Source organism: Jaculus jaculus, chromosome 14 (genome assembly GCF_020740685.1).
Source record: "Jaculus jaculus isolate mJacJac1 chromosome 14, mJacJac1.mat.Y.cur, whole genome shotgun sequence".
NCBI lineage: Eukaryota > Metazoa > Chordata > Mammalia > Rodentia > Dipodidae > Jaculus > Jaculus jaculus.
The window spans coordinates 40,278,534-40,293,407 of record NC_059115.1 but is presented as its reverse complement, the minus strand read 5'-3'; the positions used below and the strand labels follow the sequence as shown (position 1 = coordinate 40,293,407).

The 14,874-nt window shown below is 39.9% G+C and overlaps 1 protein-coding gene across 9 annotated transcripts in view; it reads left to right on the top strand.

Moving 5' to 3' along the window:
- Nucleotides 1-11,614, top strand: part of Cntn4 (contactin 4) — a 1,052,004-nt gene extending 1,040,390 nt beyond the window's left edge. For all 9 annotated transcript variants that reach the window (XM_045133612.1, XM_045133613.1, XM_045133605.1 and 6 more), the window contains 2 exons: nt 7,103-7,271; nt 9,033-11,614. In XM_045133612.1, coding sequence (XP_044989547.1) covers nt 7,103-7,271; nt 9,033-9,133 — 270 coding nt within the window. In that variant the 3' untranslated portion in view covers nt 9,134-11,614. The remainder of the gene's footprint in view (nt 1-7,102; nt 7,272-9,032) is intronic.
- The last annotated feature ends 3,260 nt before the right edge of the window (nt 11,615-14,874 follow it).

Sequence of the window (14,874 nt, the reverse complement as noted above, 5' to 3'; positions counted from 1 at the left end):
CAGTTAATAAAGGCAAATGAGCAACTAGAGAAATGGCTCAGAGAATAAAGTATTTGACACACAAGCATCAGGACTCCAGCACCCATATAAAATTCCAGGTGTAAGAGTGTGCACATGTAATCACAGTACTAAGGAGGTGGAAACAGCAGGATCCCTGGGACTTGCTGGATTATCTAGCTGAATCAGTGAGGTCTAGGTTCAGTGAGAGACCCTGTCTCATAAAAATAGAGTGGAGAATCAACAGAGGAAGACTTCTGACATTGACTGCTGGTCTTCACACATGTGCACCCATATACATGCAAGCATATACACACACTACATACATGTGCCAAAAACAAGAAAAGAAAATGGGATGTGGGGAAACTTGATTCAAGTAAAGGAGAAAGTTAAAAGTAATCAAATTAAATTCTTCCTACTTATCAATTAAATACACTAGAGCAGTTAGAGAAAGCACCCTAACATGGAGACAGCTGTAGGAGTCCCTGGAACGTACACAAGTTCCACGTGAGAACCTTTAGCTGGATTTTAAGCCTTTGTTCAAACTCGTGCTGAAAGAAAACTGATGAGCAAGGAGCTGCCTACAGTATTTCACATAACCAGGCAAAACGTTAGGTTGACTAGAAATCTCTAGAGAAACCCCTCATTTTATAGATGTCACAACAAAAGCCCATCCAGTGATATGGCTTGGAGTGCCCTCCACTTGCTCAAGAGCAGGGATCAATATGCATGCTGAAGTTTGCTTCAGGGAACTAGCGCTAAAAGATTATGGACATTTTCAGGAGAAAAATTGAGTAATGATTACAATCTAGTTGGTATTTCTTTATACACCTGCTCCCTTTCAGAAAGTCTCTTATGAGCTTATTTTTGTAACATCCCCAAGAAGGTTTTACTGAACACATTTCCTCAACAAACACTTTTGCAGAGCCTAGTTTTATCTAAGCAGCATAGCATCATACAGGGCATGATGGAGGTTAAATCAGGTCAAGACAAATAAATTCCAGAACATTTGACCTCCTAGAAGAGATCTTATGCACCTAGGGTAGAATGTAGGGAAACTATTTGTGTTCTGTAGGAATAGTATAAAACAGAGGAATAAGTTAAAAATTCAGGCCCTTAGAAGTTTTTAAGGTTTAAATACTGATCAAGAGATATCATGTAATTATCTATGCAGTTAGATACATTTTACAAATACAGTTTTCATATGAGTTCCTTATATTGTCTTTGAGTTTGGATCATCTGGATCCATTTGGATTATCACCTCTGTGCTAGGAAGTATGTCTGGAAGAAAGCAGTGTGGATGTCAGCTGTACAAAATGCCATGAAAATCACATGTAGGGACAGTTGAGGAAAGTGAAAGGAGGCAAAGTTAAGCCAGATGATAGAAAAGGGTACTTCCCTGGCCCTGCAAGTTATAGAGTCCCTGTTCCTCCACTGAATCCCAGGGAATCTCTCTGGCTGGCTTTAGATATTGAATTGAAATATATGTGTGTGTGTGTGTGTGTGTGTGTGTGTGTGTGTGTGTGTGTGTGTGTTGTGTGTTTTAGGGTAGACATTTTTAATTGGCTCCTCCTAATTACTAAAGTAACTTTTAGAGCTGGTGTTATAGGTGTAAAATATGAATCTGATCATACTAGGGGAGTTGATCTTTGAGAATTTGACTCGTTACCAGGCATTCTTTGCTCATATAAAACTTACCCCTTCCAAAGTTCCCTGTTCCTCCTAAATACTTAAGATGTTAGGCTATGTATGGGTTTACATTTTGGTTTTCCTTAAGTTTTCTGGATCCATTCAATCCCTGTTAAGACATAGCATTCTTTTTTTTTTTTAATTATTTATTTATTTATTTGAGAGCGACAGACACAGAGAGAAAGACAGATAGAGGAGAGAGAAAGAATGGGCGCGCCAGGGCTTCCAGCCTCTGCAAACGAACTCCAGACGCGTGCGCCCCCTTGTGCATCTGGCTAACGTGGGACCTGGGGAACCGAGCCTCGAACCGGGGTCCTTAGGCTTCACAGGCAAGCGCTTAACCACTAAGCCATCTCTCCAGCCCTAGCATTCTTAATAATAAGGAGAATTTAGGACATTTGAGGCCTGGAACATAGTGCCAGCTACTTTGGACATTAGATTAACAAGAACAATCTTCTCACATACAAGTGAACGTGGTCATGCAGTATGTTCATATGGACTACTGATAGCTACACTGCAGTTTGAGATAATCTTAACTTTATAATAAAATATATGAAATAGCTCATTAAAGAAGGAACTTGTAGAATGTCATGTTTATGTTAGCCCTAAATTTATAGAGAATGAAATATGCCAAAGTTATGTAGATAAAATGGACAATATCTGGACTCTAAACATGGCTACATGTATGGATACCATCTGCCTTTCAGCCTGGTTATTCTGCCTGTGAGCAATAAACAAACCTGAGTGGCAAAAAAAAAAAGAAAAAAAAAAAGCCCTACAGAGAAAAGACACAGTATTGAGAACATTAAGGAGAGCCATGGACCAAGCAAATTTTATAGTAAGGGTAAGGAAAACCACTATGGATGTGACATTTCAGTTGGGTTTTGAAAATAAAGAGAGAAAGAGACAAGTAGCCCTCTGGGAAAGTGCTCCCAGTATAATAAACAGGAGGCACGAAGGCCCTGAGGTGGGCATATGACAATGTGGCAAAATGGGTAGTGATGGGGTCTCTGACAGCCTGTAGACTTTGTGAACAGGCAGTGGTTTTAGCTCCAGTTGTTGTTAGACAGGAGTGTCAACCTGTCTGTCTCTTTATGGCACTGTAACAGAACACCTGATGCTGGGTGGTTGATAATGAGAAGAATTTTATTTCACTTGGTTCTGTAAGTTGGGAAGTCCAGTGCTGGAATATAAGAGACTTTCTGCTACATCACCACATCCCAGGTGTCAGAAAGCTAAAACATAGCCAAAAGGGCATCTTTCTATAACATTCATCCACCCTTGAGAGTAGAGTTCTTGTGCTCCCCTCACCTCTTAGCCAAGGCTAGCCTGGGACTCGCCATATAGCTCAAATTGGCCTCAAAATTATGGCAGTCCTCTGCATCAGCCTCCTGAGTGCTGGTATTTTAAGCAAAAGATACCACACCTAGCTAATAGTTAAAGATCCCACACCCAGCTAATAGTTGGTCTTTTAGTGCTATTACAGTAACAATTACCTTTAAAGAAAAGTTTTAGGGGCTAGGGACATGGCTTATCAGCTAAAAACACTTGCTTTTAAAGTCTGCTGGCCTGGGTTCAATTCCCCAGCATTCATGTAAACCCAGATACACAAAGTAGCTTATGAATCTGGAGTTGATTTGCAGTGGCAGGAGGTTCCAGTACACCCATACTCTTCCTCTCTCCCTCTCTTTACCTCTCTCTCTTTCTCTCTCTCTCTCTCTCTCTCTCTCTCTTCCTCTCTCTCTCCCCCTCCCTCCCTCTTTCTCTCTTTTTCTCTCTCTCAAATCAAAATTTAAAAAGAAGAGTTTCAGAGAAGATAGTCATTCAAACCATAGGAACTAGTATTGCTATATCTTTCCATCATTAAAGTCAAATTTTATTTTAGTCTCTCTCTACTTTTTTTTTTATTTTGAGAAAGAGAGAGAGAGAGAGAGAATGAGTGTGCCAGGGCCTTTATTAGCTGTGAACGAACTCTAGACACATGTGTCCCCTTGTGTGCATGTGCAAGATTGCATGCTTGCATCATTGCATCTGGCTATGTGGGACCTGCATATTTGAACATGAGTTCTTAGACTTCACAAGCAAGCACTTAACTGCTAAGCCATCTCTCTAATCCTATATATATATTTTTAACTTAAAAAAATTGTGTGTGTGTGTGTGTGTGCGTGTGTGTGTGTGTGTGTGTGTACATATCAGGATTCTTGCCACTTCAAACAGATGCTTGTCTGGCTTTATATGGGTACTGGAGAATTGAACCCAGGCTGGAAGGCTTTGAAAGCAAATTCTTTCAACTGCTGAGCCATCTCCCCAGCCCCCAATCCCCAGTTTATGGAAAGATCTAACTCAGAAAGAAAATTTGAATACTATAGATGTCAAGTGAATAACACATGTGTAGCAGTTACCTTCTTATTGCTGAGACAAAACACCCAACCAAAGGGAGCTTATAACAGAAGGTTATTTCAGATTATACTTTTGAAGGGAAGCTTCATTATGGTAGGGAAAGCATAGCAGAGCCAGCAGCCAAGGAGTCCCATCTTGTCACAGCATTGTGAAGGAAGTAGTCTCAGAGTTAGTTAGAACTGGCAAGTGGGCTAGACTATTATCTGTCAAAGTCCACTCCTAATGATACACCTCCTTGTACAAGGCTCTTCCTCCCAAAGGCTCCACCACATTCTCAAGTTGCCACCAGCTGGGGACAAAGTATTAAAAACACATACACATGAGCCTATGGGGGACATTTCACATTGAAACCACCAGAACATGCCAGCAGAATATGATCCTCTTGCTACCTTTTTTGTGGTCTAATCCCTTTGTCAGGCAGTCATAAAGACAGAGACCAGAGAGGGAAAGCAATTTTCTCCAGCCCTAGAGGTGATGGCCAAGTTGGTATTAGTTAAGAATCCAGGTCCTGGAGCCAGACTACTTGGGTTTAAGTATAAGGCCCATCACTTACTGATCATGGGACCTGAAGCAATCGTTTAATAACTCCTGGTATCATGTCATCATCTTTGAGATGCTGACAATGCCAGGCTATGAAGATTACCTATATAAGCATTTAGAACTAAAAGTGTTCAGACATTCCAAAGTGGAAAAAGTTTTTTCCACTCTAACCACTATTTTTTAAATATTTTATTTATTTATTTTAGAGAGAGAAAGTTACCATTATTTTGATGAACCATCTCTGTCTACCTTGTCTCCTCATTGGTCTTATATCAGATGCAAACATAGCCTTCATGCCAATCAGCTGAACCAAGTGTTCAGTGTAAATACAGCTTTTAAAGGCTTATTTGTATTCTCTAATATTACAAGACTGATAAGCAGTGCTGATTTTTTTTTAAAAAGCCTTCTTTTTTTTTTTTTCTTCAAACTGTTTCTTTTGGATTTATGTTTGAAACTAGGTGAATTTTCAGAGCTCTTAGAAGGAGCAGAGGTAAGTCATGGCAGAGATTTTTCCTCTAAGCCAGATGTGGCCTTGCATCCCACAGCCAGCCCATTCTCCTGAAGGGCTGAGACCAGGAGCTTTGACACTGCGAGTGCGACTGAGGATTGATGTGCTTGGTCACTGGGACAGGGACACTGAGGCTGGGGCAGGTGATATGCCCACGGTGGAGAGGGAGGGTGCTTGCGAATCTTTTTACCTTAAGGAAATTGTATTTTCCACCTTGTGTTAGACATAAACTTAGGTGATGAAAGGACAAGGAACAAATGGGATCTGAACTATTTTAAGGCAATATTTATGAATTCCATATGTGTTTGGTTTTGGACCTGTAACAGAAGAGAGAGCTTATGTCTGTACCTCAACAGATCAGTATTTATGGGACGTTTTGAGGAGACATGAGCTGTCTTGACGTTCTCAGATGGGGATCTCTGGTATAACCTCTTTGGCATCAGCTGGGAACTTGCTCGACAGGCAAATATTTAGGTCCCAGTTCTGACAATTGGCTAAGCTGATGTGTTTTAAGCATTCCAGGTGATTCTGATCCATGCTTAAGTTTACTGCTGTAATCCATGACACACATCCCTATTGGCATCAGCTGAGTTTTTTGTTTTTGTTTTTTTTTTTAAGATTATACTATAGTCTGCACCCCTCCTCCGTTAGTTCCTATCAGGGTACCCTGTGGAACTGGGACAGGGCTTCCCACTTCTCTCCTACGAGTACTTGGAATGGGATCATTCTTTGTTGTAAGGTTGCTGCTGCATTGCCAGGTGCCCAGCCACGACCCTGCTCTCCACCCACTATGACAGAGGCACCAAGATATTTTCAGACATTGCCTAAAACCTTCTTGTGGGCACAGCTGCTGCCTGCTCTCCCTCCTCTGCTGAGAACCACTGTAGTTTACAAATGCCCCAAGGGACCAGGACTGAGCACCACTGACTTATCCAACTGTATCATTTTTATCATTGCAGGAAGCTGGAGAAGGTAGGCTTATCATGATTTAAGGCCAAGGGTTTAGGAGTCTCCTTCTGTCACTTTTCAACTCCGTTAGGTCTCTGGGCCTTGGCTTCCTCATCAATGAGAAGGAATAGTGACAAGTGCATCGTAGGATGTGGGGAGGATCAACATGTCAGGAAGAATTGACAAGATAGTTGTCTTCTTGACTGTTGCTGTATACACAAAGGCTAGAAGTGCTTTTCCAGGCCTTTCTGTATTGTTTTTGATTGGGTTGATGTCCATCAGAACAGACAGTCCCAGGCAGGTAACTGTGTTTTCAGGAAAGCTAGCTGGCTACCTCATCAGCTAAATCACAAACCAATCTCAGAACCTGGCAAGCCCAGCAATAAAAGATGCTTGCGTGGAAATGCTGGAAGCTGTCCACGCTTCCCAAGAAATACTGATTCCTTCTTTTCTATCCAGCCCCTTAAAAGGCAGCCCAGCAGGAGGGAGAGCAAGGAGGATTATTACTCCAGCTTCTATAAATCTTTTTCTGTGTGCTGAAACACCAAGAAAGCTTCCTGATCATAATCTTTTGGGTCTTCCTTATACAGGGAACCCTTCCTGTGTGTTTCTTAGTCCAATCCCTCACTATATGCCATCTTGAAAGGTGGGTAATATTGCCCCCATTTTATAGTTGAGGGGAGCAATGCTGAGAGAGTGGCTTTCTGTCACACAGAGTCAAGTCTGTCATGATGCTACAACTCCTGGTATGTCACTGACTCTGCATCCTTAGGAAAATACTCTTTCTTCTACATTGGCAAGTGTGTTCACTGAGGCCCCTCTGCAAGGTAAAATCACACTATTTCCCTTCCTACTTGCAGAACCCTGTCAACTCTTTCCTCAATCAAATGGTGGCTGCAGTCATGACCCCACTACACATGGCTTTTCCACATGAAAGTGGACAGCTTGAGGACCTCAAATGTTTCATTTCTGGGGCATCTGTGAAAACAGCAGGTGACACCTGGTCTTTTGTTTTGGCAGGTCTTGTATCGATGGAGCAGACAGAGCAGCACATCTGTCATCGAAACCAATAAAACATCCGTGGAGCTCTCTTTACCTTTTGATGAAGATTACATAGTCGAGATTAAGCCATTCAGTGATGGGGGTGATGGCAGCAGCAGCGAGCAAATTCGAATTCCAAAGATATCAAGTGAGGATGTTTTTCTCTCCCTTTTTCTATGCCTGTTGCATCAGTCTTCCAGATGAGCCAGATCTTAAGTGAAATTAAACCTGCCAAGGAAGAGTCTTAATTGAAAGATTGAAAGGAACGACAGCATCCTCCTTCTGGGATCTCTTTGATAATTATAGGGAGAGTCATGCAAAACAAAAATAAAACTGTTTGCCCAGTTTGGCTGATTTAATCAGCTGTCAATCAAAGTACCGGGTTAATGTAGTCTCACATCAATCATGGATGTTCTTTCATGTTGACCCATTTGATCTGAAGCTATATATTCTCCAAATTATAGCTTCCAGAGTTAAAAGTGTGACTTAGGAAGAAGAGGTAAAAGGTTCTTTAAAGATTGTGACAACTTGTCTCGAGTGAAGCAGGGTAATTCAGTGTTGAGCTGGAAATAATTCTGAATTTGACATGATTTATTTTGAATGAGTCTTGGCAATATAAATGCAAAAGTACACATGGCTATATCTAGTTGATATTGTTCATTTTAAATATTGTTGGATTATATGTGAGATTATCTCTTTTTTTTAAGCAAATATACTCAATTCCATGTTTCCAAGAACCTCAGCAGCATAGTATCTTTGTTGTAGAATTTCAGTTATATAAAAATAAAAATAGAGGCTGGAGATATGGCTTAGTGGTTAAGGCACTTGCCTGCAAAGCCAAAAGGACCAAGGTTCAATTCCCCAGGACCCACGTAAGCCAAATGCACAAGGTGGCACATGTGTCTTGAGTTCGTTTGCAGAGGCTAAAGACCCTGGTGTGCCCATTTTCTCTATATATATACCTCTTTTTCTCTCTCTCCCTCTCTCTCCCTCTCTCTCTCTCTCTCTCTCTCTCTCTCTCTCTCTCTCTCACACACACACACACACACACACACACACACACAAATAAATAAATAAATAAAATTTTTAAAGTAAAATAAAAAATAAATAGTAAAAATGAAAATCTAGGAGCAGGGGGTCAAAAGTGCTTGCCATTTAAGCATGAAGGCTTGAGGCCATCAAAGTTCTATTCTCCAGTACCCATGTAAAAAGCTGGGTGTGGCCATGCATGTAGATAAGCCCAGTCCTGTGGGTGGAGGTGGGGAAGCGTAGACTGGAGAATTGCTTGTGCTCACTGAATAGAAAACATAAAGAGCAGCTACAGGTTGAGGAAAAGACTTCATCTCAAGGAAGAAATTGAATAAGTAATACAGGAGGGAGCCTGACTTAGTCAGAACTGTGTTCACCACAGTGTTCATATAAAGAAGTTAATTCAGCAAGGTCCTCAGGAATGCCATGGGGCTGTGTGGTCTTCCTGGGTCTGGTGATGGCATATGTTCTTTACACGGTATCTCCTACCTCACAAGGTTTGGCTAATATAAGTGACTTAGACATGTAAATTGGGTCTAAACAATGATTAAAAACAATCTAGAGAATATGAGAGGAAACAATTCTCATGTTATTATATATCAATGCTTACCAGCAATATTTGTAGCAATATTGAAGTTTCTTTCCATGATAACCATGGACACCTTCACCTTTTAAAAGCTTAGAAGTTAGTAGGACTCTTAAGTCATGATCAACTTCCATGCACACAGCTGGAAAGCCATAGAACTAAATTAATGGATCATTTATAGAAAATCATTTGTGTAGAATCCAGCCACTTCTGCTATTTTGGTAAGCCCCTCAGCATCTCTTCCCTTTGTAGTTAGGAAGATGCCATTCTAAGAAAATGCATCCTCTCTTTCAGGTTCCTACGCACGAGGATCCGGGGCTTCCACTTCCAATGCCTGCACGCTGTCAGCCATCAGTACTATAATGATTTCCCTCACAGCCAGGTCTAGTTTATGACAAAAGTTATCTAAAGGACTTTCTCTTTATAATGTAAGCAACATTTAGCTAGTTGTTTTGAAGACACCCAGTACTAAGTAATATTGTTGTTCAAGTACATCTTATTACTGGAAAACAAATGATTTTTGCTTCTTTAGGAATGGCATTATACAGTACTTCCTCAAAGCAAATCTAGCTTTGCCTGAAGTTTCTCTGGAAACTCTGCAATGCACTGAAGACATCTGGAATATGATGTTACCAAAGCAGTTTACATATGTCCTTATATGCATATTTTTTATTATATATTTAGTGTTTTATAGAATTTTTTAAAGTTAACATATAATGTAGATATTGATTTTTTTTCCTCTGCTGTAAAATGCTATGGGCAACAATAGTCATACAAATATGATTTGAGACTATTTCCTTTAAAGACAGAGTTTGAAACTCATCTTGGTAAATAGAATGCAAATGACTTGTACAGTTTTCCAAGGATCTCATGGCAGAGCAGCTGGGCAACTTGGTCTGTAACTTAAGGCTGCTGTATATAAATTAATCTTTTGACAGTTAATGCATTGAATTGAGTCTTTTGACATGTATAATATGTTTTATCACTCTGTTGTGAATTTTGTTGTTCAACACAACTTGAGATCGTTTCAGGAATGGCTACAAATTTCAAAAGTTAAACTTATAGCCCAAGAGGCACCTTGTGCAATAGTTCCATCCCTGAATTTAGCATTGTACAGTAAGACTTTCTTTCAGCATTGTCTTTGTAGTAGCATTATCTTAGGCATTGAATCTGAAGTTACACATCCTGTAGTAACATAGACCAAGCATTACTAGAATCAACCAAGTCTTTCAAAGGATAAATGATCATCTTACTATCTTTCAATGTATCTGTTTTGAATGTAAATTTTACAAAAGAACTTCTCTGTCAATGGACTCATAATTTCTTTGCAAAATTTCTTATAGATATTATATGTATATCTGTAATACTAGAGCTCTTTTTTGAATTGCGTCACGTATAGAGTTTGGAAGGTTTCTCCTCTTTCAGCAGACAGTTGCTGCAAATAATGTTTTGTATGACTATAAGAGATCATTGGCACAAATGTCTGGTCTGTTGAGGAGTCTCTTGGTTTTCAATAGCTAGCATGGTTGCTTGGTAAGCTTTACCTTCTAAGTCTGAAAAATCACACATTGGAAAGTGACAATATCAATGAAACCATATCACGAAAAGAGCTATTTGTTATGATGGGGGAGGTTTTATAAGCTTATACTGATGGGATATAAAAGTAATGAGATTTTTCTATAAAGATTTTCACATGAAAACATGCCACCACCTTTCCTTCTCAGAGAGTCCATATTTGCCTGTAATTTGTTGTTTTTGCTTACAAATAACACAAGTTAACTTTTCAACATTCTAGTTATATTCATCTAATAAAGTCAAAATCAGGATTCCACTTCTGTAAAAATTAGGGTGGTAACCAGAAGAAAAAATATTGTCAGTATTTCAGCTGTGTTCCTATCTTAGTTTGATATGGTTACTTTTGTGTTAAAATGAGGCTTAAAATCACTTGCAAAAAATTAGCAAAATAAAAAATGAATGAAAACATTGATACCCCAGGTAGTTCCCAACCCCAGTGTAAAATATTTACCAGTGCTCTAGCATATGTAATCTTTTCTAAAGATATTGTTAATAAATATTCTGTCATTTGTAAAGATACTTGTCTTCTGGGAGCATTTGTCCTACCTTCTTGTCAGGGAATCTGTTAGCTTTACCCTTGTTCCAGTCACCATTTGGGATCATAGAGGAACTCAAAAGTCTCTGGCCTTGGCCCAAAGCCAGGTGATCCAGAGCTGTCCCTTTGGAATTGATAATCTTTTGTAATTAGAGAGGGTCAAAATCCAATAAAACAGTGTCCTGAAGGTCAGACTTGAATCTTTCTTCCTTGCTAGTCAAGTCTTTTGTATATTTAACCCAAGAATATCTGTTGTTTCCCACATCCCTTGTCAAAATAATAAAGTCTAAACTTAAGCACTTGAGGCACATCCTAATCTAAAATACCTTAACTCTATATCCAGCCACACTGAACTCTCCTGAACACTGCTGTTGATGGTCTCACCTCTGTGCCTTTTGATATCATGGTTGCCTCTCCCTGAAATGCCCTTCTCACTTTCACACCCAAATTTCAACTGCCCTAGGGCACATCTAGCCCCAGCTTGTCTGTGAGGTTTTCCCACGCATCAGTCCTTGTGATGCCCTCCCTCTGAATTTGCTGCAACCCTTCATCTCGTAACTAACCAGGTACTTTTGGAATCTCTTGTACTGTTATCTTGCATTTGAACCTAACTCCTGTATTGTTACTTACTTTTCCTTGTATGTATGCCTTGTCTTCCCAACTAGATTGTAAGCTCCTTGAGGGCAGGGATGTTGGTCTTCTCTTTCATGTACTCTCCATAGTGCCTAGCACAGTGCCTTGCAATAAATACTCATTGATTAATTGATTGAAGGGGTCTTTGAAGTAGCATTTTGCATCAGTTGCCCGCCTGTGTGCTATAGCAAACCAAGCAGGAAAGACTGTATCATGACTTCTGTGATATGCTAGAAAGTGCTCATGGCTTCATAATAGCCTTTCACCTCTCAGCTTCATCATCTGATAATGAGGCTCTGAGCTTGCTGAATCTGCTGGGCTAACGAGGTTTTAGAAAGTGTGCTATAGGCACCACTACCCATACATGTCTGATTTTTTGGTTTTCGTGGTTACTGCAGATAGGATCCACTGTTTGCGAGCAAGAGAAACCATTCTGCTCACTTGAGCAAATAGGAAAAACTACTTATCATCACAGAATCATAACGTAATCCCAGGAAACACCAAAAGTCCCAGATTTCATGAGAATAAGAGCAAGGCCTCTCTCTGGGTCCAGACTGCAGGAACACTGCCATCTCTTGAGGGTGCAGTTTGGGGATCACTGGTTTTGATTCTGGATTTAACAACAATCTGTTTATTAAACAAACTCTTCTTAAAGAGTCTGATCAATGTGGGTCACACAGCCAGAACACCTTACTCCCTCACACAAAGCCTACAGTCATAAGAAGGGATAGTTAATAAATCAAATTTAGAAAGATGTTTCCAGAAGGTGAGAGAACAGTATGGTTCTAAACAGCAGAATTCTATGCATAGCCAATGAAGGGACTTCGCAGACACTAGTCTCAAGTCACGTGCCCGAGGAGTTTGTTGCTTCTGGAGAGTCATTCCCAAAGAAGGAACTGTAGAGAAACTTGTTTTGCTTATTTACTGAAACTTTTCAAGATCTTGGCCTTTGCCTCTCTTTTGGGTGTCATCCACTGCTTAACTGTGTGAAAGGACATTGTATATTGACAGATAGCTGCATTCTTTCACTGTAACTGGCGTTTGTAAAGATTATCCGTTCTGTATCCACCTCTCTATGTGGGTGGAATATGTGGATGATAAACTTAGCTTCTCAAGTAAGTACTAAATCCTTCCAAACTATGATATGGGAGGTGTCAGGAGCATTTATTTCAAAACAGAATCATTGAGTTACTCCTTCCATCAAAATGTTGGTTATTTACCTCCAGAAGGTTATTTAAATCCTGGCTGACCTTTTCCCAATTGCTCTTACCACCCCTGCCTTGCTGCAATTATGCTCAAGGGATGTGATGGGTATAAGTGGTGCATAATTAAGTACTAAATGTCATGGAATTTAATGTACTATCTAACATCAGGTGTCTTGAACGTTTTTACTGTACTGGATTATCACTGCCATTCTTCTCTGCCATCACCTGCGTCATCATGGCTTGACTGTATTCAAAATGAGTGCACAGTTCTGCCTAAGAAAGGTGTGTGGTGATTGGAGGTATAAGCCTTTAAAATTAGGTATTTCAAGTGAAATTTTAGACATACCAAAATTATTTCACCACAAAATGCCAGATACTGGGAACTTACAGAGGTGGCTTAAGATGTTGATAGACATGACTGCCTTTCCTTGACAATTGCCATTTATAACAAAGGATAAATTTCACCATAGTAGATGTGTTTTTCTAAACCAGTTATTGTTTTCTGCAGACATAAAGAAAACCACAGATATAAATGAGTTGAACTTTACTGGTACATCCATTAATGATATTTTACTTAAATATAATTTCTTGATATTAAATAATCATTTTAATATAGATAGAACATATCATAAAATGGATATTGACATTGTAATTAATAACAAAAAGGTAGGCAGTAGCAGATTACTCAAGCAGATCCCAGGTTATCTATAAAACTATCTTTAAGCCAAGCATGGTGGTACACTCCTTTGGGAGGAGTATGAGGATTGCTATGATTCAAGGCCACCTTGAGGCAAAATAGTGAATTCCAGACCAGCCTGGGCTAGGGTGACACTACTTTGTAAAACTAAATTAAAAAAAAAAACAAAACAAACTATCTTTAGTTTCCTCATGAGATACTAAACTATCATTTTTCTCACTTCCAGGGCATGTGATTAATACCTGTTCCTGACATCTATCCCTTTGTAACTGGTATTCTAAACCATTTTCACTCTGATTCAAAGGAGAAACATACCTCCTGTCATTTCCCATGATTTCCAAACTTTCTGTCAGAATGCGACTTCTCTATTCAAGTCAGGTAGCCCATTTTGTAAGGAGGCCCCTTTTGCCCTTGTGCTAAATGGGCCATGCAGATTTAATGTTCCAGTACCACAACTCAGTTAACCATTCTCAACAGAGCTCACAGTTCAAACAAAATTTGCCTCTGTTCTTTACCCCTGGAAGTTATGGTCAGGTAGGGATTAGCAGAGCTTTAATAATAGAGGTCATACGGATTAAGGGCCTTTGAAAAGCAAAACATCCACCACATGATAGATCTGAAAGCCTGGAAACTGTAAGGTTGAGGCACTTACATGTGACACTTGGTATCTGTGTCACCTGGGCTTCCCATACACCATCTCCCAATTGTTAGAAATAACACAAATTGTGCCATGAAATACACATCTTATGATCTTAATGAAGAAATATCTCTTTAATTTTTGAACGTTTTGAAAGTTTTTTCATACAAAGAGACAGGCACAAGCTTTTCTTTACCTTTTTTATTTATGAAATGGAGGCAAAGATGTAATAACAAAAGCCCAAAGTAACTAGAACTATGGACTCTTCATTTAGTGTATTTCAATGTCTAGTGTGTTGCTTAAGTTTATGAAGCTGTAACAAAAATACCTGAAAGGAAAACGTAAAGGGAAGAATTATTTATTTTGGCTCATCATGAAAGCAGGAGCATGTAGTAGAGGCTACTCCCTTCATGGTGGACAGGAAGCAGAGAGTGACAGAGAGAGAGAAAGGATTAGGGACCAGATGCCACCTTCAAAAACTCCAGGGAAGTGAGGCTGAGAGGTTCAGAGATAGATGTATGACAGGTCCCACAGCTACGCAGAGGCCAGAACACTAATGCTAGCACCATGGCTCCTGGGCCCTGTGGTGGTTTGATTCAGGTGTCCCCCATAAACTTAGGTATTCTGAATGCTAGGTTTCCAGTGGATGGAGATATGGGAATTAATGCCTCCTGGAAGTGGTGTATTGTTGGGGGTGGGTTTATGGGTGCTATAGCCAGTCTCCCCTTGCCAGTGTGGGGCACACTCTTTTGTGGTTATTATCCACTTTATATTGGCCAGGGGGTGATGTCCACCCTCTGCTAATACCATCGTTTTCCCTGCCATCATGGAGCTTCCCTGTCAAGTCTGTAAGC